Source organism: Haliaeetus leucocephalus, unplaced genomic scaffold (assembly GCF_000737465.1).
Source record: "Haliaeetus leucocephalus isolate CR32 unplaced genomic scaffold, Haliaeetus_leucocephalus-4.0 Scaffold148, whole genome shotgun sequence".
Lineage (NCBI taxonomy): Eukaryota > Metazoa > Chordata > Aves > Accipitriformes > Accipitridae > Haliaeetus > Haliaeetus leucocephalus.
Window position 1 is genome coordinate 2,281,122 of NW_010972584.1, and position 23,749 is coordinate 2,304,870.

Here is a 23,749-nt window from a genome sequence, read left to right on the forward strand (position 1 = left end):
GGGGGCGGGGCTCACCTGCAGCGGCTCGTAGTCAGGGGCGTGGCCGCCGTAGAGCGGGTTGGGGATGGCGACGAGCGGCCGCTGGGGGCGGGGCCTGGCGGCGTGAGGCCCCGCCTCCTCCTCCTCCTCCGCGCAGAGGTCCGCCTGGAAGGGGCGGGGCGCGGGGCGGGGTTGGCTCCGAGTGGGCGGGGCGGACCCGCGCTCCCCCGGGCTCCCTCCACCTGCCCCGGCCGCAGAGAGGCCGCTGCCGCCTGCGCTCACCTGGAAATACCCGAACTGCTCCTCCCGCCGCCGCCTCTTCACGCAGTAGTAGGCGACGCCGGCACCGGCAGCCAGCGCCAGCGCGAAGCACAGCGCTGACAGCGTCCCTGCGGCCACGGAGGCCGCCGCAGGCGCCGCGCCGTTCACCTGCGTCGAAAAACAGGGGCCCGGTTACGGCAGAGCGACGGGCTCTCCCGCACGGCCACCCTGCTGAGCGTGGGCAGCCCGGCCAAAACGAGCCGTGCCGGGGGAGCAGGGAGGACGGGGCCGGTCCTTGGGCTGACTCGGTCGCTCCGTCCCTGCTCCCAGGCCTGGCGCCAGCTGGTTCAGCAGCTTTCTTCCCCAATCCGTGCCCTCGGACGCTCACCTGACCAAGATGAACGATGGGCGGTGGGATCCTCAGCGGCTCTGCAATGGCGTGAATGATGCCGTTGAAAGCTATGATGTCCCACTCCACAATCATCGTGTCATTGATCCCCTTGGCATCCTACAGCACAGGACAGAGATGATGTCACCCAACTGGAAAGCCTCGCTGTTGTTCCCAGTCTCAAAAGAGACGTGGTGAAAACTTGCGGGGGTTTTTTTTGACCTCAGCCGAGGTTAAACCTACTGAGTGCTCTGTACTGTTGCCCACTGGGAGGTCTGATATATGGAGGTCATATCCTGACTGGGACGGGATGATGGTCCCCGTTGTGAGGTTGAAGCTGAAGAGGACAACGTTGCTGGAGGACACGTGGAGCTTCAGTTCTTCTCCTGTCAGCGTCTGAAAAAGCAACAGGGAGCAGGGGTGAGAAGCAGCTGAGCTGGCTCTCACCCCTTCCCTCCTGCTGTGTGCAGCCCCTCTCCATGGCCACAAGACAGCTCAATTCATGGGCAACATGGCACAAAACTACTGTGCAGAGAAGGGGGGATCGCCATCCTTAGAAACAGTCAAAGCTCAACTGGAGAAGGCGCAGAGCAACCTGACCTAAATGGCTCTTCTGAGTGAGGGGCTGGACTAGAGACCACCAGCGGTCCCCTCTGACCTAAATTCCTCCTCCTTCCCCAGACTCTATTTCACATCACCATCATGCCAGCTTTGGCGGGCTCCTGCTCTCCTCTGGGGCTCTGATAGTTCGTTCCATGCGCCCTCGAGCGGCCACTCATCCCTGCTTGCTTACTTCATTGTCTGCGAAGCCAGAATTCAGAGGGACAAAGAGAGTTTTGGGAGCGGAGTCATCAGACAAATAGATGAAAAAATCCAGTCCTTCTTCTGTGTCATTGGCAAAATCGAGCAACATCTGAAAAAGATGGGAGATCTTCCCCATCAGCACACTGCCGGCAGCTCAGTGCTGTTACCTTCCCCAGCCCTGGAAAGAAAATGCCTCTGTGCTTGTATTCTCTACGCCGCATGCAGACCAAACCACCACTTCTCCCTGTTATGGCCAATCCCTCCCTCTGCCTAATTGCTGGCTGCTGGTGTACCAGAGAACCAGGAGAGCATTGCTTACAGAATAGAAGGTGGAGAAGCGAGCGTCGTCTGCGAGCACATCAGGGAGTTTGCCGCTGCACCAGTACCCATCTCCCACGAACCCATCACGGCAGGTGCAAGTCAGATCTGCAAAGGAACACCAAGATGTGACTTGACTTGACTCGCCTATGCTGGCTACACTTGACCACCTCTCCCTTGACTTCTGGATACCACTCATCACGTTCCCTCCTGGCACAGGCATAGGGAGAGGGGGATGTGCCCACCTGCCCACCCCTCGTGCTCCGAGGGCAGTTCTCTGCCTGCTGCCCCAACACGCCTCTTGTGCCCAACAGGACCGACCCCAGGAAATGTGCTCGCACCACTTACTTACCCTTCTCCCGGTAGCAGAATGCATCCCAGTTCTCACTCAGGTTGCTTCGGGAGCCATAGTCCACGATGCCCACTCGGTTAGCCCCACAGCTGGGGTTGGGGTAGGCTGTGGGGTATCCGGCTGTGCCATTGTCCAGCCAACCCACCAAGCACAGATGGAATCCCATCTAGCAGAGGAAAATGAATGATTAGATTAAAAATAGTATCCTTGGCCCAGGTTTTCCACCCTGATGCACACTCCCATCATGCAGCCTTATCCGACATGCCCCCAACACCTAAAGAGTTGGGCATTGCCAGAGCTCTCGCCCCAATGTGACTGGTAAGAGCCACTGGCCCTCCTGGTTTCATGGATGTAGATGGAGCAAACAGGGCCTGGCCGAGGGAATGAGAGGTGACCCACCCACGTGTCATGGGCTCGCTACTGCTGGACCAGCCCCAGGGAGAAGCACTGCGTGTCCCCACCCCACGAGGCGATGGAGCTCTGCATCCCTGCCCTGACCTGCTGTGCTGCCGAGAGCTGCTGTAAACTGGCCAGGGAAGCACCTTCTGCAGCACAGGCCTTCTGAGCTTGCTCGTAAGTGAAGTCGTACTTTTTTCGGGGTGACTGCAGATGAAATACGCCCATAGTCTTATCTGCAAGATACCAAGGCCAGGGAGCATCAGTACAGGATGGAGAGCGAGCAGCCTCCCTGGGGCAGTCGCATGGGTCCCCCGCGTGAGCACAGACAGCACCGCCAATGGAGGGTGCTCTGTGCTGCATGGGAGGGTGGGATGTGGACAACGCTCAAGTGAGGAGGAGGTGGGATGCAGCATGGCTTCCTCTGAGCTTCTCAGCCTCCACAAGGTAGTCAGTGCTTACTGGCAGTGTAAACCCACCAGAGGCCATCTTATGCATCACACAGGAGCAGACAAGGACGGCTCGTCCTCCCCGTATGACATGTAGGGGAAAAGGGGAATGTGAAAACCAGACAAAGCTACAGACATGAGTCCCCGGCCCCTTGGCTGTCCCACCATCCAGCTCTCCCGAGGGGTACCCTAGCCAGAAGGTGCAGGATGAGGGAGCGTGACTTCTCCATGGAACATCATCCCCGGCACTGCAGGGCTGCGCACACTCACCATGAAAGTGCAGGTCGGTGCAAATGGCCTCCCGATGGCACTGCCCGTTGTCTTCCAGGCACCGGTCCGTGGGGGGCACGGCCTCTTCCAGGCACTGGATCCCGTCACCAACATAGCCCTGCTTGCACTCGCAGCGCCGCTCATTCTGCAGCACAAAGGAAGGATGGCATTTGTCTGAGTGCAAACACACAGATGCCAACTGGGGATCCTTGTATCCATGTGAAGGTGGAGATGAGCCTTCAGAACGCCTCTACAGCCTGCCAGGACTATGACAGAGCTATGAAAGGCTGGATGGCCTCTGTCCTACCCCACATCCAACTGCACGCGAACCAAAAAATGTCACATTGAATCCTTGTCACATGCTGTTTGTAAGACAGCTGAGTTTTGAGGTATGTGGCTTGTGATTCTTGGACTAAGTCATGCTCCCGGTCCCATCTTCTGGCCTGCAGTGAGCAGCTCTGGTTCCTCTGCAAAAATGGCCGGCATTGTCCTCAAAGGACCATCCCAGAGCCCCCCAAAACAGTCCAGAAATGCCGCAACTGACACAGCTTATGCCCCTTAGACAGAGGGATGGGGAAAAATGGCCTTAGTATAAACATCACCAGGACCATCACCAGAGCCAGGCAGCAGACTGAGGGCATGGCAGCAGACCAAGGGCATGGCTCCTGCCTGGCAGTAAGGACCTGCAGGATGAGCGCAATAGCTGAGAGGACTGGAGAGGAGGGCCGGGCCTGGGGACTGCAGTAACAGGGGACACTGTCACGTCACTGTCCTCCAGCAGCCTGAAGCATCCCACAGCATCCACCTGCACTGTTCTCCCAGGCATGCAGATCTCCCCAGACCTAGCGGGTGTACTTACCGGCCCAGTGCTGATGCAGTTGGCGTGCTGGCTGCAGTCCCCGTTCCTGCCGTCCACACACCTGTCTATGGGGTCGCAGACGTAGCCGTCACCTCCGTACCCAGAAACACAGGCACAGGAGACATTCACGCCAACCTGCGTGCACTGTGCATGCCTGGCGCACCCCCCGTTGTCCTGGCTGCACATGTCGATCACTGCAGGGGTAAAAGCGTTAGGTTAACTAAAACACCTTGCTAGGTGTCCTGGTGGTCTGTCCGTCTGTCCTGCCAGCTGTCACACCAACATGGCCATCAGGAGATGGTCACCTGTTGTCTTGCTATGTTGTCTGCTTTCCCCTTTGCCCGCCACCCAAGCCCCTCGTGGCTCCCCCACTACCTGAGCACGTTCTCCCATCTCCTTCGTAGTGCAGGTTGCATTCACAGAGGTTGTTGGAGCGGCAGATGGCCTGGGGGTGGCACGGTGGAGAGCAGGTGGGCGTCATGACTGAAACCAGAACACACACAGGTCAGGAATGATCTAAGGGCTGCAACACAGGCATGGCTGCCACGGCCGGCCTCTGCCCCACGCTCGCCCCTCTCTCCCACTGTGCTTTTCTGCAGATGCCTTGCCCAGATACAGAGGACCATTACTCCATCAGATACACCTCAGGCCTTCACCTCACCCTCAAGCTCTTCGTGGAGCATCTCTGAGCTCAGGGACTTGTTCATGATCAAGTGGTGCTTTCCTCCTCCTCCTCACCACCCCAACCCTTGTGAAATTCAACAGCAAGGGCCAGATCTCAGGATGAGCCCTGCAGCTGAGAGCTCCTTTTTGGAGATATTTCTGACTGGCTGCTTCAACAATGCAGCTACTGGGAAAGAGGCCATATGGCACCGGGTCCCAGGGAATAGTGGGTGGTGGGGCTCAGCATCCCTCACCTAGTCTGATTTCACAGCGGTCTCCAGCCCAGCCCTCGGCACAGAAGCAGAAGCCGTCGCCATGCAGTCCGCCGTTGCACACGCCATTCTCAGTACAGTTACACTCTGTGAAGAATGGATAAAACCACTGTCACGGCACCCGCCTTGGTAGCAGTGAAAGGCCACAGGACAGCCACGTGGCAGAAACACGGCTCGTGTGGGCAGTGCACGAAGGCAAGCACGGCAGTACGCACCCATCCCTGCCAGCCCTGGCCTGCCGGCTCTGCAACACGCACCCTTCACAGGGGAGGGGAAGCCTCTCTGCACCCACAAACCCCCATCATTCCCCTCCCCGGGCATTTCTAGAGATTCTCTGAGTCCCTGCAAACATACAGCCATCAAAAACATTCCTGGAGACCCTGTAAGGCCGAGCTTGGGATGGGAGGATGGGGGACTCCCTTTTCCTTCCCTTTGCCTCACAGGGGCACAGGTCCCTGCTGATCATGTCCCAAGAGGATGCTCCTTCTGTACAGGGTTCATCACAACTTACTTACGGATTTGTACCCCAGCTCAAAAATACACCTTAATACTTTCTGCTAGACTGGGGCTCTCAGCTGTGCTTGACAAACGAGAAGGGGTCTTTGACCCCGCAGCTTCAGCACAGCTCCTGGCACATGCCACCCAGCCTTCTCAAACTATAGGTGGATTAACGGCTGCCCGGCCAAGAGCCCAGGGAGGGATGTCCTCAGCCCCAGAAGTCTAACCCGAGTATTGTCGGGACTGGTGCGAACGTGGCAGCGCTGACTCCCGTGCCGTAGGCTGCCCAGCACCTACCTCCTCTCCAAGTAGCACCATGTGCCACAGCCACCTCTGCACAAACCCTCTGCATTGCTGCCACCCCACAGCTTCCCCCTTACCTCGGCAGTCTGGCCCGTATCTGCCCGGCGCACACAGCTCACAGCTGGTCCCAATGTAAGCCTGGCTGCAGTTGCATCTCCCCGAGCCACTGATTTTGTCGTCGCAGGTACCACGGTTACCGCACGGTGCCTCCAGCCCTCCCGGGCATGCTGCAAATGGGGCACCTTAGTGAGGCTACAGTGACAAAGTGACCCTGCGCTGGAGGGAAGCCACCCGTTGCCCCATGCAAAGCCAGCACACCAGGTGCCACGTGAGCTGCCACTTATGGGGTGCTCGGACCACAGAGGCTGCTTGGCAGTCTGAGGAGTGAGTGCTGGGGACATCCCATGACAATAAGCCTTAGGAACCAGGGGCAAGAGGGACAAATTTGGCATAGCTTCCAGCCTGGGAAGACCCTCTGCTGCAATATGCTGAGGCTGTGCTGGCCTGCCCCACACTAACCTGGCAGGAGACTCATCCAAGAACACAAAAGCTGCCCATGCACAAAGCGCAGAGGGCAGATGCCAGGGAATGGTTGAGCATCGGCAACATCTAGGGGCGAGTGCCATGTCTGACAGCCACCCCCAGCAGCCCTGTGCCCAGGGCTCTCCATGGGGACAAAGGGTTCTCCAAGGAAAGAGAATTCCCTGTTACAATACCATACACGCACACTCCCAGGGGATCATCCCCTGCAGCCTCTACAGACTGTAGCTCCCTGCCTGAGGTTTTGCCCACCCTTGTCCAGGGAAGCACGTTCATGGACGCCAGACGTCTGCGCTGAACCACTAATGCCGTCTTCCCACAAGAGAAAGGGCCGGGGTGGGAAAGGGTCGCGCGGCTCCTTACCCTGACAGTCACGGCCATAGTGGTTCGCACAGCACTGAGGGACCCACTGGGTGGAAACACAGCTCCTCTTGCAGCCTCGTTTCAGAGGCCCCCTGGAAGAGAAGTGTCTTCTGAAGGGGTCCCACGGGGAGGGTGGCCAGGATGGCCGCAACAGAGAGTTGCGGTGAAACAGAAAAGTGTTTCTCAACAGGTGGTTTCCGTAATAGTAGCAGCGCCTGGTTTCCCCCTGTGAGGAAACAGGCAAAACACAGAGTTTGCCACATTGGTCACTGACGTCTCACCTTGACTTTTCTTCTGCCACTCATTCAGTTTTATGAGAAGTAACAGAGGCTTCCTAACTTGTGATGGGGCTGGTGGCAGAGGAGCTACAGATGTACCTCAGGGACATGCCAGAAGCCCGGCAGAGAGAGACAACGGGCGATGCAGTGAGAGTGGGGTACAACCACTGCCCCCCAAGACTGCTCACCACCTGACTCCTGGTCCATCTTCAGCAGCCAGGCCAAGCTCTTTTGCTATAAATCACCCAGGGAAGCCCCCAGTGCTGCTGCAGGGACCACTGCAGCCGCTGTCACCCATATACGGATTGACTAAGCAAAGACCAGTGGAGACCCTGACCCCATGTTGCCCAGACCAGCTCCTGCCCTACAGGACCACGAGACTTGGGGCCAGGCATGGACAATGTGACCGTGTCAAGGGACTCGTCACGTGCAGGTGTGCCTTCATTTTGCTGCTAAAACACGAGGGGCATGTGGGTATTGTCATCAGCCCCATAACAGGCCTCCTTGGTGACAAAGCTGTGAGCTTTACCCGTTGAACGGAGCCAGCAGGGCAGGGTGGCTCAAAGCCACAGAGTCCGCAGCTCTCTGTAGATCCCTGTGGAGGGGAGAAAGAAACCTCACAACAACTCAATATGTGCTTCTGCCTCTCTCGGCTGCTCGCAGCTTTGCCGAGGAAAAGCAGCAAGCCCTCCTGACATCCCTCTTCCCAGGCATGGGGCTCAACAGCTGGCACAGATCCTCACTGGCCTCATAGCAAGTGCTCACCTGCAGCTCAACAAAGCTGAACTCATCACACCGAGATCCCAGATCCGGTGGCTCCAACAGCCTATTGATGCCATAAGCAATGCCCCCATTGAATTCCATGTGCCTCTGGATGATGATGGCATCGCTGTTGCCCACCAGCAGCTCCCCCTACCAGAGGAAGAAAGCAACTTGTGATCCTGGCACACCCTACATCCTGGCTGCACCACCCAAAAATTGCCCTTTTTGGCTGCCACAACTTCTCGACCACCCCAAAAACTCTCAAAAATCTCCGTGCTCATGCCCTTGACCACCTTTCCTGATTGCCACTTTTCATGGCCATCTAGAAATAGCCTCTATCCATGCAACACGTGCCCTGTAAAGGTCATGGCAGCATGTGGTTGGCTTTGCAACCTGGTCATCGTGAAGTGCATGTGCAGGTACCACATGCCTCCACGCTTCCCTCCCCGCTGTCCACAGAGTCTGGAGCCTCTCTACAGGCTCAGCTGTAGCCAGGGGAATGGGGTGTCTCAGCCTGCAAGCACCCCAACTCTGTGTTCACTTTCTGCTGGTGACAAACATGGAGCATCAGTTGCCCCGTGGCTATGCCCAGGGACACTTGCTCAGTGGAAAGTTGAGCCCAGCATTGCTGTCACTCACCACGTGGGTTTTGCTGCAGCTGAATGAGACAATGGAGCCGTGCATGGTCCGTATGGATTCAACTTGGGGCACATTACCAGCAACAATCTAAGAGAGGAAAAAGAAATATGTGAAGGGAGAGACAGGCAAAACCGGCAGTTCATACTTCTAACGGGATGCTGTCTGGTGAGGACAGGGGTCAGCAGCCACACTGTGAGGGAGTGTGATGTGGCAGCACGTGAAGCCGGTGTGGGTGGAATGGTGTTAACTATGCTGGGTTAGTCCCAGATTCCTGAACCACTAGTGAGACACCAGCATGTGTGAGCAGGCCCTGGTTTTGCTCAGCTGGACTCTTCCCTTGTTCACCACCCCTATAGACAAAAGCCTGTTTATGAGCCTTGTGATGACACTCTGGCGGTGATGTGGCCTCTCCAAGAAGCTGATGTCAGAAGGTTTCAGCTCAGCCATGCTGCACCAGAGGTTCATGATGAAGCGGTAGTTGCCTCAAATGCTCAAACAGCTTTGGGTCTTCTCAAGACAACCAATATGCTGTATGTTCTACAGCAGCAAAATATTTGGTAAGGTCGCTCTGTCGTAACCATAGGCAGGAGGTGGCACCACATGTGGCCTCAGGAGGTATAACCCTGTTTGTTGTCACTTTTACCTTTGTGTCCCTGATCATGTGTGCTTTGAGGTAGGAGGCCAGCACGTCCCGATGCTCTCTGCGGTACAGCCACTTCTGCCTTTTCTCTGAGAGGGCGTTAAACGCAGCATCTGTGGGCCACAGCATGGTGAAGGGTCTATGCCGGGGGTCACTAACCAGCGGCAGCAGCTCTGCGTCCTGTCCGAGATAAGACGGGATACAAAGAAAAAGCCACAAGCCAAAAGTAAACGTGCACATGTACACACCACCTCCCCACAGAGCAGCAGGGGTCAGGTCGCTCACCTGCAGCAGCTTGCTATAAATGGTGTACCCAAAGGCCTCTGCCACTTGCGTGATATTTTGCTGCAGAGGGAAGAAAGCAAACAACTGTCACTAAGAGGTCCCCCTGCAGGACTTGGAGCAGCAATGCAGGGGAGAAACCAGACAGTTAACAACTACAGTAGCTAAACACAAGTTTCTCTCTGTCATCATCACACCGATGGATTTGGCCTGGCGAGCGCTGGCATTCAGCAGCTGCCACTTTTCTGATTCATACTGGGTAGACACCGCTATGGCAAGAGCTGGGATGAATTTCAGCACTCTGTTGTGCTGTACAGAAAATGTTATCTTCTGTAAAACACAGGATCTATAAGCTCCTAGTGCTTGTTTGAGGAGTAGCAGAGAGACATTGGCAATCTAATGCTGCAATCTACTTTGCACTAGGAAAGGAGTGTGATGGTTGGCATGGGACGTGATCCCCCTACCTACATCCAGTACTCTTGTTCACTAGTGATGGATAAGGCTCCCTCTGTCCCAAATATGGCGATGCCACAAATGCGGTCACCTTCACAAGCCAAATCTGTGCCCTCAGACAAGCCCTACACAGCTAGGAACAGGGAGGAAGAGCACCCCGCGTGGCCTTGGGCTGAGGGCTTATCAGGGCACAGTCATTGCTTCAGCCTTACCCGTGAGATCTTTAAGGAAACGTTACGGTCCACCAGGTCACTTGGAATGAGGATCTTGTTGATAAAATGAATGACACCGTTCACGCCGATGATGTCACTCACGACCACTTTGGCTTCCTCATTGAGATAGATGCTATTCTGAGAGAGAAGGGATGCGATGAGGTATTCACATCCACGGCACCGCCCTATGAGCCGTCTGCGGGCCTAGGCAAGTCACTTGCCACAGCCACAGTGGCCTTCAAATGACAGCAGAAGTGACATCCTGACAAGTGGGACAGGGAAGGGAACTGTGGCAGAGAACTACCTCTTTCGCCGTGATCTTTATTTTGTGACCAGATAAAGACGTAAGGGACTCCTGGGCTTCCAGGTCACTGGACAGCAGTTTCTGGCAACCCACCATATGGTAGCGAAGCAGGTCCCGGAGGAGACCTCTGCTCCTCCACTCCTCAAACTACAGACGGAAAACAAGAATGAGGTCACATTGGGGTACTTCTCCTTGCAGGCGAAGCCCCCAGACCCAATGAGGGAGACTTGGATTGCCCAAGCCCCCTCTGACCCATCCCTGCAGGAAAGCCAGTCCCCCCAAAATGCAGTAAATGCACAGAACCATTTGAGAGCTTTGGAAAATTTCAACCAGTTTGGCAAAACCAGCATTCAGGTCCCTTGATGGAGGACAAATGACCACACAGGCCTTGAGGAAGTGACACCTGGGATATGCAGTTGCTGGGAATTGTTCCTTTATTGGGTGTATGGGGGGCCCATAAGAAAACTGTTGGGACTAGCGATGTGAAGCTGCACAACAGGACTTGTCAGTGATGGTATTAAGATAGTCCATTATGCTGACACCAAAAAGCTGTTGGTTAAGAACCTGGTTCACAGAGCCATGAATAAGGATCTCTCCTCCCTCAGGTCTCCACTTGCCCCAAACATCCCACTGTTGGGACTAGAAGGAAGGGGCTAATGGAAGTGGAATGGCAGGGCCTGGGGCACAGAGAAGGAATAAGAAGTCTTTGTCACAGATGCCTTGAAGCCTTGGTGTTACCAGCCCCTAACAGCCAAGGGCAACGAAAGTCACCACGCATCACTGATTTGGCACAGTGCCTCTGAGGACCGTGAGACAGAGTCTCCAGTAAGGGTCTCCTTACAACAGGAGCCATGTCCACCCCTGCCCAGACTGTCTCTGCAGTGAGTCCACCTCCAAACCTCTGCTCTTACACTGATGGAGAATGGGGGATGCCTTTAACCCTTTGCAGTGCAGCCCCTTTGCTTCAATTTACTGGACAGAACAGCCCCAGAGGGGACGTTGCCACAACTGGAGCTTGCCAAACACCTGACAGTGCTTGGGATGGGAGGACACTTACCGTTGTGGTGTTGCCTATGAAATCTGCCCGTGGGACGAAGACAGTGAAAGGCCCTGCCCCGTTGAGCTCCTTGATGTTTTCTGCCTGTGGTAGAAGAGCATTTGTGGGAAGGGAAACAGAAAACATAGTTCCAGTTAGCAAGACCCTTTGCAGAAAACCCTAAGTGGGATTTACGACACAGAGACAAGCTGTTTGTTACCAACCAGTATCATCTTAAAGAACACAGATGCGTCTTCGATCCTTCCAAGCTCCTTAAACAAAGAGAAACAGCTGGTGTTAGCAAAGTCCCTTCCACTTGTTCCTTACCAGTCAGCATGGTGACCTGTGCTTCCACTCCAGGTCATTCTCCCACCCCAATGAGACACTGGTTCTCCTGACACACCATAGTGATCTTTCCCTCCCTCCCTTCCCAGCACTGTTGGGCATGGAAGGTGTGGAGGTTACAAAGCAGGCAGTGACTTCTGCCTGGACCATTTACATCAAGGATGCTGCAGGATGAAGCAGACAGAGAGATGAAAGCTGGCTGCTTCTGCAGCAGCTGTGTCATAGGTTTAACTGCCCCTGTGCTCACGGGACACCTCAAGTGCTTCACAATCTCTCCACTTTAACCTTCCTGTGCTGCCACTACCAGTTCTGGGATGCTGTCCAGAGTGGCAGACACAGCCTTGGCAGGGCAAACTCCCTCTCCTTACCACACTAACTTCCAGTAAGAGCAGAAGCACAGAACTGAGTCCATCTCTTTTCTCCTGGCTCTGCTGTGGGGATGACAGCTTTTATTTGCCACTACCAGAAAAGGTCACCAGTTTGCCCAAGGACAGCTGCTGTATTGGCAACAGAGCCAGAGATAGATTGCTGCCCTCCAGACTGGATCCCAAGTCCTGGCATGGCCACAGGGTACAGCTGCCCTGATCCCACAGACTAGGAGAAGTGGGTTCCCTTGGGGAAAAAAAAAATAAATTACTCCCATTTGCTTATAACATTAAGAAAACAGCACCCTGGAGATATGGCCAACGTTGCTGACAGACCAGCAGTTTTCACATCTGTCGTGGTTTACCCCCAGCCAGCAACTAAGCACCACGCAGCCGCTCACTCACTCCCCCCCATCCAGTGGGATGGGGGAGAAAATCAGGAAAAGAAGTAAAACTCCTGGGTTGAGATAAGAATGATTTAATAGAACAGAAAAGAAGAGACTAATAATGATAATGATAACACTAATAAAATGACAACAGTAGTAATAAAAGGATTGAAATGTACAAATGATGTGCAGGGCAATTGCTCACCACCCGCCGACCGACACCCAGCCAGTCCCTGAGCAGCGAAAAACCCTGCCCCCAACTTCCCAGTTCCTAAACTAGATGGGACGTCACATGGTATGGAATACACTGTTGGCCAGTTTGGGTCAGGTGCCCTGGCTGGGCATGAGAAGCTGAAAAATCCTTGACTGTAGTCTAAACACTACTGAGCAACAACTGAAAACATCAGTGTTATCAACATTCTTCACATACTGAACTCAAAACATAGCACTGTACCAGCTACTAGGAAGACAGTTAACTACATCCCAGCTGAAACCAGGACAACATCATGACTCCCTTTGGAGCAGTCACTTTACTGTGATTGTCTCCCACAGCTGGCACACCAAATACACCTACAATTTACGGATAGTTTGCCTCAAAGCACCTGTCTTCACTCCTACACCACACAAGTGTCAATATGACACTACAGATCTGCTCACCTGCAGCTTACGCTTGGAGGGGAGGGAGCTGTTTGCTGCAGGGCAGGGGCCTGAACACAAAAGAAAGATGCTGCGCATGCTTCTCACCTGATACACTTTGCTATGGCAGGTGAAGCCATCTCCAATACTGTTCCAAGAGCAGGAGCAGTTTCGAGTGCCAGGGCCCGTGTACTTGCAGAGCCCAAATGGACTACAGCCTCCGTTGTTCTAGCAAGAAAAGCAAAAGGCTTGCATGGAGGGGCGTCACCAACAGCTTGAATGGCCACTTGCATGCAGGAGCTGTTAACTACATCCAGCCCATCTGCCTAGTGCCTTAGAATAAACCTCACCCAAATCCTCAAGGGCTTTTCAGCACCAAATCCTCCCATGAAACACGACTTTCGCACCTTACTTCAGAACCCAGAGTGATGACAAAAGCCATGATGCAGAGAGACATTTTGACATGGCAGCGATGCCGTGACCACAGATTACTCTTAAGCTTTTGAGCATGTCCCACACAAAATGGATGTAGAGAAAGAAACCCAGATGCCTCCAACCCTATGTCACTGTTTCTACACTGTTTCTCCCACAAGAGGGAGTGCCAGCTGGCCCACATACTCGCAGGTCACTGTGAGAGGCAATGGAAACCAAACACACCAGGAAATCCCTTCGGTATGTGAAAAGGCAACACAGCCAGCTCTAAACAAGCAGGCTAACCCTGTTCTTGCTGTTAACTGTTGGGAGAAAGGAACACTTCAAGGCTGTGGCCTTCACCTCTGGTAACAGCAAAATGCAGACGTACCTGTTCACACAAGTTGATGGGGTTGCACTGGCTCACACCATTCCCACTGTAACCGGGAAGACAGTTGCAGGCAACCTGGAGGGAGAACAGATGCTCTGTCTGAAACCTGGACCCAATAAAGAAAATACACAACGGCTGAGCTGGGTGGAAAGTCTGTGGTATAGCACTCATTGCTATTCATGAATAACCATGCTTGTGTCAACAACAGACATAACCTGGGACTGCGTCCAGCCTCTAACCAACAGAAGGCATCTGCTTTCAAGGAAATAGCAATCTTTTCATGCCCTTCCCAGGCAACTTTTCTATGTGGAAAGTAATAAACATGAGGCAGCGCATTGCAATGGAAAGGATTGTCTCTAAGAAAATTACACAGCTGCGACAACCTCCATAATAACGTTGCCCTGACATCCACCTCACATACTCACCTTCCTTGGGCCTGTTTTAATGCACTCTGCGTTGGTGTGACAGCCCCCGTTGCTTTCCAGACAGAGATCAATTTCTGCAGCAAAACAATAAGGCCACATTATTGCTGAGGGCTGCTCAAGGCAGCTGGGAATTAGCGACCCAAAGAGGTACTGGGAAAGCAACAGAGAGGACCTTCCCAGCTTGGGAAACATTTTGGTGGAAAAGTGACTTGTGATAGCAAAGGAAAAGGGTACAACTGCAAGTTCTACTGCCACATGTGGGTCTCAGTTGTAATAAATCTGCCCACAGAAAATCCCACGCCTGCCTGGGTGTGCTTTAAAGGATATGAGAGGACTGGACTCTCCCACAGCTCCATCTTCATTTCAGAGCACCACTGTGGGAGACTGCCCTCGCCCTCTGTCTCTGGATCTCTCCGTGACAGGCATCAGGGCAAGAAACCTCTCAGGGCTCTTTTGGTTTGAGACCAAAACACTGGTCTGAGGCCATCCAGCGAGACAGGTGCCAAGGGCAGTGTGGGCTCTCTGCCCAGTTTTGGGTGGCACTGTGATGGGACAGTGATGACCACTTCACTAAACATGACCTGGGAGAATGCTGGGCACATAGCTACAGGTATGTGTGCATACACCTCAACAAAAACCAGAACGACAGTTGAATCAAGATCAACCAGCAATTACTTGCTTTGAAATAATCACTGCATGAACAAAGTGAAAGGACAATTCAGTTATTCAACACTTTAACTTGAAATTTTAATGCTTTTAGTCTGAAATTCCCCTTTGCACGGATGACGCCTCACCACTATCACCAAAACATGCACTGAGCACTCACCCATGCAGAGTGTCCCATCTCCAGCATAGCCTTCCTTACAAACACAGGTTCTCTCTCCTGGAGACACTTTAGTACACACAGCGTGTATGGAGCAGCCGCCATGATCGATAGTGCACGGATCTATTTCTGTGACCCCAAACAAGAGAAGCAGAATCAGCTCAGAGCATTTAGGAAAGATGAACTGTGCCAGAATAATCACCTATCTTAACAAAAATCACAACATCTTATTAAAATCCCTTTGTTTCTCGATGAAACTGTAGGTCCTTTAAAGGCATGGGGCCTCATCCACATCTGAGAGAGGCCAGTCCAAAAGTCATGCTGAGCTTAAGTAACTGCAAATTGGACTAAGAAGTCTTTCCATCACAACATTTGCTCACTGAGGACTAATGATTAGATGAGAAAAAAATATTTTCCTGCATGACGTAAATTATTTTTTTGCTTACCCCCCCCCCCATTTTCAAACAAGGGCAATACTGAAAAGAAACTGTGATGTCTACCAGTATTATGACTGTTACGATTTTATCACTCTGAGTTCTTTTTCTTGTCTGTTTGCTTTTCACATAAACTGTGTTTGTATGTAGCTCTACAGCAGTATCCCAAAATCCTACCTCATTTTGCCACAACTGCTGCACTGCTTCTACCTGATTTTGGCATGGCCAGCAAATAGGAGGAGCACAAAATTCTAGGGAATTGAAGCACCCATATTCCAGGGATTCATGGCCGAAATTGTTGTATCTTTGTATCAGAACTAATACGACCCATTCATGTGCATCTCTGTCCACAAACAATAAGAACTGCCCTGCTACACTTGCCTGCCTTTTTATCCCTCTCTTGCAGGCTCTATAAATATCAAGAGCATCCTGCGTAAAGCTCTGGACTGGAAAACATCTCTACCAGAGCATGGCAGAGTTCATGGCGGATGGCTGAGACAAAAAGGATTTGAATGATCTTTCCCCTGGCAACATCATGCCATTTATTTCACAAACAAACCCCTTGTCTTTGCATAGCTTCAACAGGTGTTTGCAAGCCTTGAATCTTGCCCACACTTGCTGGACATACCTGTGCAATGGGTCCCATTCCCTGTGTATCCAGCAGAGCAGAAGCACGTAGGTGGGGAATCTGCGGAACTATTGAGGCAGCTGAAACAAGAAAGGGGTAAAGAATCACTGACGACACCTCCTGATTTACTCAGCCCCTGGGAAACACTATCCAAGTCTGGCATATGCAAGTTAGAGACCACAATGACCACAGGAGGAATATGCCTTAAGTTGCTGTGTATTTCTTTACAGCACAATATTCAAGTCACGCTGGCCAGGGAGCTGGCATCCAGGCACAGGCTTCACACCTTGCACAGTGCACCTTCACCATGCTCATGTGCTTCTGCACAGTACAATGCAGATGGCTGGGTCATGGTACCGCAAAATAGGAGACTAGATCAGGGATGGAGAAGGCAGCAAGAGGGAGTCATCGCAGCCCATCAGCCTATTTAATTCCTTGGTGGGGGCAGGCGAGGCAGAAAGGGCTTGTAAATGGGTGGTTGATTTGCTCCATGAATAAGGCCAGACTTGGAGTACCGTGGAGTATCTGCTTTCTCCCATCCACACATGCAGAAGGAACTTGGAAAGAATTTATGCTCAGAGAGACAAAATCCTTGGGGAAACGGGATGCAGCTTAGCACCAAAGAGAGTTCCCAGAATGGAACTGACATTTATGCATCTTTAATGAGTAGGCACCTTCTCCCAGCCCTCTGCGAAGCCCTAAACACAGAATCACCTCTATGTAAAACACATACAAACTCACACGGCTTTCTCAGAATGACCCAGCCCCTTGTCTCTACTTACTTGGCCATTTGATGGCAAGTGTTATTGCATAAGTCAATCTCAATTCCTGCAAGAGAAAACACAAATGTGACTTTGCATTTTCAATTTAGCACTTGCTGGGGCCATTTCTGCCATCTAGAGTAAAGGACCCTGCAAACAGCCTCACTGCCACACTTGTGGTGCCCTGACTGATGATGGGACACACTAGCAGTTATGCTAACTCTCCTGTCCTACGTGGCAGCAGGAAAATGTCATGGGATTTATGTTTTGGCACTTTGCAATGGAGTGAATTCGATGTTCTCTGTCTGAGCTAATGGTTCAATTTGATCCCATCTGCATGGCCTCCACACTGCTAGGAATTAAACAAGGACTAAAACCTTGTTAATCCAGACATACAGGGCCATTTGGCTTTGCCTCTTTCGAAGCAAAAAGATGAACTTTTTTCATGCTTTACATTTACACTAGATAGGACAGCTCCACTCCTTTTCCATTCCTAAATGCCCCCAAAACATTTGACTTCACTACAAAATCAATCTTTGTGTGCAAACCGTTAATATCCCAAAGTATTTAGAAGCTCAGGTTCCTCCCCACCCCAATGGTAATCATAATCCCAAATCCCAGGAACAAGCATCTCCAACATATTACTTTGACATACAATGACAGATTTATTGAGAACTGCAGACCATGGCCTGAGCTCACCTAAATCAATGCATCTGTAAGCAGAAAAAGCAACTCAGCAGACATATCGGGGCCCTTCAGAAGCTTCAAAACAAGCCCTGCCACCTTCTTAGGCAAGTAACAGGAGTCGTGGTCAACCCAATCTGGCTGGGAGCTTCCATCTCTCTCTCCCAGGGCAAGGGGCTGTTCCTGAGGTGCCTCAAATCTCAGCAGAGATGGAAGGAGGGGTTATGCTTTTCTCTACATGAATTTCACTCAAATAACTCGAGAGCTCATGTGCTGTTGGGGAAGTCACACCGCATATGCAGCTTATGTGCAGGAATGAGCTAGCACAGTCTGATAAGCTTTCGGGGGGATGCAAAGTACATGCGACTGTGGTCACCTTCCTCAGCTAACACAGAATTGCTCTGGCAACTGAAGAGGATCACATGGATTTCTCTGCCAAAAAGGCAATATTACACCATAGGCCCCTTCACACTCACGTACTTTCTTGGCAGGTAGGGCCCTTCCACCCTGGGAAACACTCGCAGCTCCCGTCCCCTTCCAGTCCGTCGTTACATATGCCGTTGTCGCAGGCACATTCTGCAGGGGAAATACAAACACTCGTCACTGTCAAACCAGCCAGGTCTCACGAGCAGAGTCTTGCTGCCATTTCGCTGGCTGCTCTGTTCCTAATCCAACGCATCAAACTGCCATAAAGAAAATGTCACAGGAGTATCAGCTCTTGTTCCCTCACTACCGGGCCAAAAAACCCAGGAATAGACCACCCACCTCTACTTTCTGTAGTTTGGGTAGCGGCAAGATCAGCAGCATAGCACAGTCAGTCATGCCTTGGTTTGAGGATGAAAAATGGGGCCACTCTGGCTGACCACAAGTGCTCACTCCCGCTGTCCTTCTCTCAGTGGCCTGCCAGCTGTTTCCCTGTCTCAGAGGTCTTGGGACATTACTTCCCTCCCACGACCCCTCCCGAGAGCTGAGACGTGGCCACTTTCTCCCCTTGCAAGCAGGATGGTAGCAACAAGCTGCAATAGCCATCAGTGTCACCTGATTTGCAGTCAGCTCCATATCGGCCCACTTCACACATTTCACAGGCAGTGCCGTGGAAACCCTCCAGGCATCGGCACTCTCCACTGCCCTCGATGCCGTCCTGGCATTCCCCGTTCCCAGAGCACCACTGTCCTGGCTTTCCTGGGCACATATCGCACATGTGTCCGTAGTAGCCAGGGCAGCAGACAGACCTCTGGAGAACAACAAGAACAAGTTGGGGTAAGCTGTCTTGTGCGGCATAGACAAGGTACAGCTTTATTGTGGAAGCTACTCTGTTCCTTTAACTATGCAATAGCCATAATTCCTGACAACGCATGAAAGGGCCAGATGTGTGCAGGTAGGACAGAGTGAACCCCTTAAAATGGGGTGCTCTGTTGCCCAGAACTTCATGTAAAGGTCCACACTGCCTTTGAGCAACACTGGCCATTTGGCGAGCAATGCAAATGTTCAGTCCTGCGCCCACCCAGCCTATCTCCTGCCTGTGTCCCTAGTGTGTCCCACCAGTAAGATACTCTGTTGGTCAGAGAGAGGCTCTGCCACAAGGTGATTTGGTTCAGAAGCCTGATTTAACTGCTTTCACTTCTTTCTGCATCTACCCATGGAGGGAGGAAACCATGATGGGACCAAGTTGGACAGTACAGATGAAGAGAAACGTCGTCTAATGAAGGGATGCAGAAGTGCCCAGTGAGGTACAATTGCTGACTGAAGCTCTGCATGCGAGTATGTATGTCCAACTCACGCTCTCCTTTCTCCTCAATCTCCCATTCCCACTAAACTTTCCAGGGAGATGCTTCAATACCTATAAGAGCTCAAATTCACACAAGTCTTTCTTTTACCATTTCCTCTTCAAATGTTTTTCCCAACCATGCATTTTCACAAAACTGGTAGGAGCCATAATAACTGCGAGACCTTCTGCTCCTCCCTTTGGTTCAGCTCCAATTAGTCATCAGTTATTTGGGAAGGCACATGCACAAGCAAAATACCATCATTCATGCCTCATTTCCTTAGGAAACCAGACTACAAATGTTCAACTCCTTCTCTTCCTCTTCAGGACAAAACCCAAAGCAACAATACCAAAACAGCAGACCACAATCCATCACTGTGCAGACATTTCCGCAGGTTAGTTTTTTCTCCAGTGCCCTCCATCTCCAGGATGGAGAGCGACTGCCAGACAAGCCCAGTCTCAGCTACACAATGACACAAACGCAGCCAGGACCTCAGCACAGGCTGTATTTCCATGGCTGTATTTCTAATACCCATCTTGCTTTTGTCAGAATGAATGCAAGGCAAATATTTTTCTTACTAGAGAAACTTTTGCACAGGTGAAATGGCAGCCAAGTATTCCCATATCTGCAGAGCGTAATTCACAGCGAGCGAGATTCTTGCTTCCTGGCAATTCCTGCAGATATGATTAACACAGATACAGATAGAAGATATTACAATATTTAGACAAACATTGTACATTTTGGCGCATATGGCAGCGTTCTTGCCTAACAGAGGAATAATGCTTTTTATCCTACAGGAACAGCCCTAAAAATTTGGACTATCCAGAGCTGAGAACAATAAGGCATCTCTAGACGTGAGGTCACCACACAGAGTCTATTTTGTTACCTGCCAAATCCATGGCATACATGTCAGTATGAATACTGGGAAAAAGCAACTGGAAAATTTTTGGCATAAAGTAATGAAGCCTTAGAAGCCAGATGTGGCTGCTAGGCACTTCATAGCCAGCATGCAGATGAAATGTTTAGCCGTTTTCCTCTCCGGAAACGTTCGTCACTCACTCACAAACAAGCTGCAGGCCTAACCAGCCCATCCGTGTGAACAAATCAATGGTCCAGGCTGGGAAATTGCTATTGGCACCCCTAAACAGGCTTTCCTTGATGATAATGGCAAAAGAGTAAAAGATGAAAAAAAGACATCACTTCTTCCCTGCTAAGGGGGGAAACTCCTCACACTGCATGCTCTAAAGTTCTCCCGAAATTCAGGCAAAGCCTGGTGCCAGCTCTGTAAGGAGCCTCATGGTTTATGTTTGTGTTTTTCCTGTGTAAGCCTCCCTTGGTTTCTGCTTCCTCTTACAAACCTTGCTAATGAATGAGCCACAGAGGACTCAAGGGCACATTTTTTCAGGTATTGAGATGACACCTGTAGAGCAGTAAAAGGACATCAAAGCAGTATCTGCAAACAGTCTGTGAGATGTCACATGAACGAAAGACTCACCACAAGAACTGATCCAGGAGGACACTTGATCCCCTTCTCACACTTGCCGCATCTTGACTAGGGCACAGAGAACAGGACAAGTCACATGTGTGCCCTCTACCAACGTCACACCAAGACACTAATCTTGATTACAAATGGTGCTGTACAGGCTGCTGGCTGGGACAAAGACAAAGATGTATTTATCTCTGTGGCTTAAAACACCAAAAGACGAAAAATCGTGATGCATGATCCTCAGGTCCTGGCTGCTATCAAAGGCTTCACACAAGGTCTTATTCCTGTACTCCAGTGGTGTACACAAGGTCTTACTTCTGCACTCCAGAGGCTGTACCACAAAACAAACCAGAAGAGATCACACGCTACACCTTTCCTGAGATTCTAAGCTGGGATAGGGCTTTCAGTAGGCCTGAAGTTCCTTCATGCAAGGCTGCAGATACTTTTTTTCTGATCTGTAACAAAGCAGGCATACCTCAGTCTGACCCTGCAATCTTCAGATGGCCAAGAGCCACAAGATACATGTGGCCTGGACTTTGGCCATGACTCCCAGGCAGACCACAGCATTTCCTAGGGGCCTTGTGGTCAATGCCATGCAAGAATTGGGCTGGATTCTCCTTCCACAGCTGAGTATCTGTGAGTCCCTGCACCTGCCTGCCCCACGGCTGGCACTGGGAGGGAGCCCCAGCAAGTGAACTGAATGTGATCTGCACAAGAGCTGCAGATCTGCTGCATTAGAAGCACAGAGTCTGAGGCTAGGAGGTGCCAAGTCTCCAGGATGTCCCATTTCACATGACGCTCATCTGGGGTCAGACCACAAGCTACTGTCTCATCCATGTGGAAGAGACAAGGTAGGTTGTCTCCTATTCATCAGTTTGGTTCAGCAGGTGGAGAAACCCTGTGAAATGGTGGTCAGCTCCTCGGTAATCACCATTACCTTTTGTATGGTGGTGGTATTGGCAGTGCAACGATTCTTCTGTATCTGGAGGACCTGTGAAACCCCGATCAGCATGCCATTCTTCGTCTCAAGAAATTTTCCATCCAAAGGAATATTATTGACAAACTTCTGCAAAGGAGAAGAAAATGGCTGATATGATAACCTTCAACTCCACTTGCATGGATTGTGTAACAGTTGTCAGACAGTCACAGTAAACTTGTGAGGGTGTGCAAAACAGAAATGGATGTATCCAGCCACCAGCCTTAGAAAGTGATAGGTCAAGCCAGATCTTCAAATGGCAGAACAGTCTTCCTTCCTTACCTGGGTGCTGTTTTGATAAAACATGAGCCAGTAGGAGAGCCCTAACATGCTGTTCTTATGAATTCCACTTCTCAAGTCCGTGGGCAAGAGCTTCTCTCCTAGTACAATGTGGTACTGCACTGTCTCGTTGTCCTAAATAATACACAAAACCACCAAATGTTAGGACTCTCTTGACTTCCTAGACTACAATTCAGTCAGAGGTATGGCATAAGAAGAGTTCCTAAGCATCTGTAATGGCTAATTAAGCCCACAGAGCCTACTAACTCCCTATCACAGATGACTGACCACACGATGACCCTGTTACTGGATGAAGCCATAAATGCTTTCAAAAGGTCAAAAATTGCCACAAATACGCCACAGCCAGCCAGGAAGGGCAACATGTCATGCCATCTATCCACACACAAATCTACTCAGAAATTTGCATCTGGAGTCCAAATGCTGTTTTCGGATCCCATTGGAACACCCCAGGGAAACATCTCATTTCTCTCTGCCGCATTTCTCCCAGCTTCTAGCATCAGATATGCTTCTCCTCTCCATGCTCAAATCCACTGAACTCAAGTTTATGATCTGACAGTGTACATGCCCCTGCACTTACCACAATACATACTCAAACTGAAAGGAAGCAGTGAGCTTACCAACTGTGTCACATTGGCAGCATGGCAGTACTCCTCAATGGAATTATTTCCAGGAACAAAAACTGTGTATTTTTCAGAGGACTCGATTTTTCCAATGAGCTGGTATTGCTAAAAAATGTCCAAGCAGTAACATTAGCTATTACAGTTGTACTTACTAAAAACCAGACCACACATGAAATCAATTACAAGAGCGCTAGAAGAAATGCTTGAAAATGGGATATACAACTTCTGCTCAGTCACACACATCTAATTGCTTGCTCCTCCTCCTGGGCTGACATAAGTGCAGCTTCTCAGTTATGAACAAGTCTTCCTTGCCCTCTAGGTTTCTCTGCCCTGTACAAGCATGACAGCGCCTGCGGTAGACAGGTTGTCCTCCACTGTAATAACATGCCAATCATATAGAGATCCAACTAAGTATATAACTCTCTGGCTGCTCAAAAGAGCTTTCCGAGAAGATCTCCCATGAATGGTAGGAAACGGGTGATCTCCCTTGTCTCACCAGGCAGTCCAAATTTTGGTCCCCCAGTACAAGGTAAGGTGGGCATTTGCTCAAAACACAGTTCTGACAACCACAACAGTGCTCACCTCAGCTGCTTACCTGTAGCAACTCCTTGAATGTGCTGAATGAGGCAACTGTCTCAAGCTGTTTCTGCAGACCTGGAGGACTTGGTGGGATATCTCCTGAAGGCAGCAACAAAACCTGTGGAAAAAGTGAGTTCATAAGCAAGGTTGGGCAAGGGGCTCTGGGGGAAATCACACTAGACTCCTGCCCTGCTTGCAAGAAAGGCAATTCGAAAAGGCCTCATTTTACACAATTCTGCAATAGCCTTAACTCTTCTTCTGTCAGCCAAGAGAAGAGGAACTCGCCTCCCGCTTGTCCTGGAGACAAATATTTTAAACATTAAACACTGCTGCACAGGAAACATCTGTCAGGACCTTGTGATAACCAAATATATTCTTGACATTATATCCCTTCCTAACTGTCCAGACATGT

General features: G+C 51.2%; 1 protein-coding gene across 1 annotated transcript in view; it reads right to left on the minus strand.

The window, feature by feature from the left end:
• The window catches only part of STAB1 (stabilin 1), an 85,222-nt gene that overhangs the window by 9,605 nt on the left and 51,868 nt on the right, over positions 1 to 23,749 (minus strand). Inside the window, exons 33-67 of the mRNA XM_010561638.1 lie at positions 23,354 to 23,455; positions 22,756 to 22,863; positions 22,121 to 22,252; positions 21,800 to 21,928; positions 20,872 to 20,928; positions 19,955 to 20,050; positions 18,649 to 18,844; positions 18,091 to 18,186; positions 16,948 to 16,993; positions 16,166 to 16,245; positions 15,107 to 15,232; positions 14,281 to 14,354; positions 13,856 to 13,930; positions 13,162 to 13,281; positions 11,546 to 11,593; positions 11,343 to 11,426; positions 10,286 to 10,432; positions 9,982 to 10,119; positions 9,320 to 9,379; positions 9,038 to 9,214; positions 8,395 to 8,481; positions 7,759 to 7,905; positions 7,523 to 7,588; positions 6,716 to 6,941; positions 5,737 to 6,039; positions 4,994 to 5,125; positions 4,452 to 4,559; positions 4,077 to 4,270; positions 3,218 to 3,362; positions 2,601 to 2,734; positions 2,103 to 2,268; positions 1,752 to 1,858; positions 1,422 to 1,541; positions 872 to 1,024; positions 262 to 748 (exon numbers count right to left, since the gene is read on the minus strand). Of these exons, the coding sequence (XP_010559940.1) occupies positions 262 to 748; positions 872 to 1,024; positions 1,422 to 1,541; positions 1,752 to 1,858; positions 2,103 to 2,268; positions 2,601 to 2,734; positions 3,218 to 3,362; positions 4,077 to 4,270; positions 4,452 to 4,559; positions 4,994 to 5,125; positions 5,737 to 6,039; positions 6,716 to 6,941; positions 7,523 to 7,588; positions 7,759 to 7,905; positions 8,395 to 8,481; positions 9,038 to 9,214; positions 9,320 to 9,379; positions 9,982 to 10,119; positions 10,286 to 10,432; positions 11,343 to 11,426; positions 11,546 to 11,593; positions 13,162 to 13,281; positions 13,856 to 13,930; positions 14,281 to 14,354; positions 15,107 to 15,232; positions 16,166 to 16,245; positions 16,948 to 16,993; positions 18,091 to 18,186; positions 18,649 to 18,844; positions 19,955 to 20,050; positions 20,872 to 20,928; positions 21,800 to 21,928; positions 22,121 to 22,252; positions 22,756 to 22,863; positions 23,354 to 23,455 (4,666 nt within the window). The remainder of the gene's footprint in view (positions 1 to 261; positions 749 to 871; positions 1,025 to 1,421; positions 1,542 to 1,751; positions 1,859 to 2,102; positions 2,269 to 2,600; positions 2,735 to 3,217; positions 3,363 to 4,076; positions 4,271 to 4,451; positions 4,560 to 4,993; positions 5,126 to 5,736; positions 6,040 to 6,715; positions 6,942 to 7,522; positions 7,589 to 7,758; positions 7,906 to 8,394; positions 8,482 to 9,037; positions 9,215 to 9,319; positions 9,380 to 9,981; positions 10,120 to 10,285; positions 10,433 to 11,342; positions 11,427 to 11,545; positions 11,594 to 13,161; positions 13,282 to 13,855; positions 13,931 to 14,280; positions 14,355 to 15,106; positions 15,233 to 16,165; positions 16,246 to 16,947; positions 16,994 to 18,090; positions 18,187 to 18,648; positions 18,845 to 19,954; positions 20,051 to 20,871; positions 20,929 to 21,799; positions 21,929 to 22,120; positions 22,253 to 22,755; positions 22,864 to 23,353; positions 23,456 to 23,749) is intronic.